The following is a 3,953-nucleotide window of genomic DNA, read 5'->3' as shown; positions in this document are numbered from 1 at the left end:
ATCACAACAAAGAGTAGCCCCTGTTCACCAAACAAAGAAAGCCCATAAGCAGCAATGAAGACCCAGCACAGCCAAAAATAAATAAATAGAAAAATAATTTAAATATTCCCTTTTCCATGAAGTCTTTCTGGTCTGCCAGTGTGTTTTCTACTTAAAATCATCATAGTCCTTTAAGAATTTTTTTAATTAAAAAACTTATTTTCTAGCATTCTCTATTATTGCCTTTTTAATATCAAGGTCACTAAATTTCTTATCCTTCTTATTAAAATAGAACTCCCTCCCTCCAGCAGTGTCCCACAATGCATAGTCCACACCAATCTGCTGAAATGAACTCCTGAATTTTTCCTTTCCTCAGTGTGCCCACTGGATTTATATTTTAAATTTGCCATGATGGGAACATTCAGCGGCAGGAACAGAGTATGGAAGTGAGAGCCATTTTGAGGACACTGTTGGAGGCTCTGGTTCTCCAAGCCCTCACAGGGATCAGTGGACAGAGGGGAGAGAGACAAAAGCCGCAGGACGTGGCAGCTCAAAGACGACCTCATTTCCCCTATTTCCTAGGACCCTGCGGTCAGGGGAGGCTGTGTGGGTCATGGCCTCTTTCATGAGCTCATTAACTCTTTACAGGGGACAAACTCAACTGAGTAATAGCGCGCTTGTTTAAGAATCTATATACATATTCATGAGGAAAACGCCAGTTTTCTGGTACCAACGCCCACGACAGGCCTATATAAGGTCTAGGGAAGAAGGGAGGTTTCAAACTCGAGCAAATCCAACCTTGGACAAAGCAAGAGTCTTGGCCATGACTTCCATCAGCTGCTGCTCTCTCCTCAGCGGGCCGCTCTCACAGGCCGGGGCCGCCCCCCTGGGCCTCTCGGCCACCCTGGCACACGCCAACCGAGTCCGAGTGGGCACAACCTCTCTGGGTCGACCCAGCCTCTGTCTGCCCCACAGCTGCAACGCTGCCTGCGCCCTGCCGGGCACCTGCGACATTCCCGGCAACATCGGAATCTGCGGGACCTTCGGCGAAGGCTTCTTCAACAGCCACGAGAAGGAGACCATGCAGTTCCTGAATGACCGGCTGGCCAGCTACCTGGAGAAGGTGCGCGGGCTGGAGCGGGACAACGCGGAGCTGGAGAGCCGCATCCAAGAGCTGAGCAAATGCCCCGAGTCCACCGTGTGTCCGGACTATCAGAGCCACTTCTGCATCATCGAGGAGCTGCAGCGGAAGGTGAGGTTTGTGATGCTTCCCATCAGAGGTGGGCAAACAACAGTTCCTAGGCCAAAGTCACCCTCTTGCCTGACTTTGTAAATGGCTGCTTTTATGCTCCAGTGGCAGAGTCCAGTAGTCGTGATAGAGATTCATGGTCTGCAAAGCCTGAAAGATGAACTGTCTGGCCCTTTTACAGAAAAAGATGATTGACCTTTGCACTAAATCTTCAGGGCCTGGATTGATGGCGGAATCAGCTGTAGCTGATGTTTTTTTTAAAAATTGAAGTGTAGTTGACTTACAATGCTCTGTTAATTTCTGCTGTACAGTAAAGTGACTCAGTTATACATATGTATATATATATTTTAATAGTCTTAAAAATCTTTTTTTGATGTGGATCATTTTTAAAAGTATTGAAATGTTACAGTACTGTTTCTGTTATTTTTTAAATATAAATTTATTTATTTTAATTGGAGGTTGTTAATGTTTTGGTTTTTTGATTGCAAGGCATGTGGGATCTTAGCTCCCCCACCAGGGAACAAATCTGCACCCCCTGCAGAAATCTTAACCAGAGGAGCACCAGGGTAGTCCCTATATTCTTTTCAATATTCTTTTCCATTATGGTTTATCCCCGGATATTGAGTATAGTTCCCTGTGCTGTACAGTTTGTTTATCCAGTCTTTGCATAATAGTTTGCACCTGCTAACCCCAGACTTGGGGGAAGAGATTCTCTTGAGTGAAGGCGAATGTGAATATGTAAAGGATAAGATGCAGCGTTTGATTCGCTGGGATTCTGAGTTTATGCTAACTTAGTTTTGGTACTTACAATTCCTCAATTGTAGTTGCAAAAACAGTGCAAGTTAAGTTCTGGAGCAGTTAAAGGGGTCAGGGATATATGTTCTAATGTCCTTTTAGAGCCAGTGTATTCGGTAGCATTGGTCTCTTATGTATATCTGCTCTCCTCTTCAATTATAAACGGAATGCTTCTGTAGAGCTTACTTAGATTTGGAGACAGAAAGACAGAGAATGTCAGAATAAGGGCCATGGAGCTATGGCTCGATTCAGAGAAGAACTCTGAGGAGGTTGACCAGCCAGTGGTAGAGACAACTTATTAAGACTGGATCCTACCTTAAGCGTAATTTGGTGTGGCCACTGTAGAAAATAGTATGAAGATTCCCAGAAAACGAATCCTAACAGAACAGAATTATGATAATAGAATTATCACATGATCCAGTAATTCCATTCCTGGGAATATACCCAGACAAAAATATAATTCAGGATCAGAAAGATACATGCACCCCAATGTTCTTAGCAGCACTGTTTATAATATCTAAAACATGGAAACAATCTAAATGGCTATCAACAGATGAATGATAAAGAAGATGTGGTACCTATACAAAATGGAATATTACTTAGCCATAAAAGGAATGAAATAATGTCATTCCCAGCAACATGGTTGCAAATAGAGATTATCACACTAAGTGAAGTAAGTCAGAAAAAGACAAATTCCATATCTTATCCCTTATATGTGGAATCTAAAATATGGCAAAATGAACCTATCTACAAAACAGAAATAGGCTCACAGACATAGAGAGCAGACTAGTGGTTGTCAAGGGAATGGCGGGAAGGGAGAGGGATGGACTAAAATGTTGGGGCTGGTAATGACAAACCATTACATTGAGAATGGATAAACAACAAGGTTCTAATATATAGCACAGGGAACTATATTCAATATCCAGTGATAAACCATAATGGAAAAGAATATAAAAAAGAATGCATATATATATGTATAACTGAGTCACTTTGCTGTATAGCAGAGCCTGGCACAACATTGTAAATCAACTCTACTTCAAGGAAAAAAAAAATGGATGGATCAGAAAGATACATAACCCCCAAAAAAGAATGGATCCCATCTTACCTGAAACTTTCATAACCAGCCCATTGTTCTGTGGCCTAGATTCTAGCTCTTCTTGTTTATATCAGATTAAGCCTCAGATCTGGCAAAATAATGTCTTAGCTATGTGTTCAGTTTGCTACCATCTCCCGCCTCTTGCTTCCTTTGGCTCTATGCCTTCCCCCTTTGCCATGCATCCTCTTGCGTGTGCCCCTTCCATGCCACACCAGCATCACTCACACGTTTGGGAGTTTGTGTTGTCAAGGCAATGTTGTAGATTGAACCTGGCCAATGGCTCTTCTTTTGACTGAGGCCATAGGTGACTCTGGGAATAAGTGAACCCCTGAGTGTACTTTCTTTCCTCAGATCCTGTGCGTCAAATCTGAGAACAACAAGCTGGTCGTGCAAATAGACAATGCTAAACTAGCTGCAGATGACTTCAGGACCAAGTGAGTCGGGGTAGCACACTTGGGGGAGGATCCAGATGCCTACCTTGATGCCTCTCTGGTGATGCACCTGGCATCAGAGATGCCATCGACCAAGATCCCAAACCAACAGTTACAGCTGACATAAACAGAGGGCATTAAGTTCAAGGTCTTGAGAAAACACCCCTGGTCCCCTGCAATTGTTTAGCCTTTATAGTTTATAGTGTGATTTGAAACACTTCCTCCACTTGATTCTATATAAGAAGACCCTGGTGAGGTGGGCAGGGCAGTGCTGGCATCTGCTTTCTGAGGACATGGGGCCCAGAGCCCTGAGGGGACTTGCCAACTGGAAGTCACATGGCTGTTGAGCAGTAGAACCAGAACTCGCCCCCTCATTTCCTATCCAAGGTCATTTTGTAAGAAA

The 3,953-nt window shown here is 43.5% G+C and overlaps 1 protein-coding gene across 1 annotated transcript in view; it reads left to right on the top strand.

Annotated features, from left to right (window-relative positions):
* Nucleotides 1–802: 802 nt before the first annotated feature.
* LOC138414738 (keratin, type I cuticular Ha8-like) overlaps nucleotides 803–3,953 on the top strand; it is a 7,099-nt gene continuing 3,948 nt past the window's right edge. The window contains exons 1-2 of the mRNA XM_069542523.1: nucleotides 803–1,231; nucleotides 3,471–3,553. Of these exons, the coding sequence (XP_069398624.1) occupies nucleotides 803–1,231; nucleotides 3,471–3,553 (512 nt within the window). The remainder of the gene's footprint in view (nucleotides 1,232–3,470; nucleotides 3,554–3,953) is intronic.

Source organism: Ovis canadensis, chromosome 11 (genome assembly GCF_042477335.2).
Source record: "Ovis canadensis isolate MfBH-ARS-UI-01 breed Bighorn chromosome 11, ARS-UI_OviCan_v2, whole genome shotgun sequence".
NCBI lineage: Eukaryota > Metazoa > Chordata > Mammalia > Artiodactyla > Bovidae > Ovis > Ovis canadensis.
This window is presented reverse-complemented; position numbering and strand designations above follow the sequence as displayed.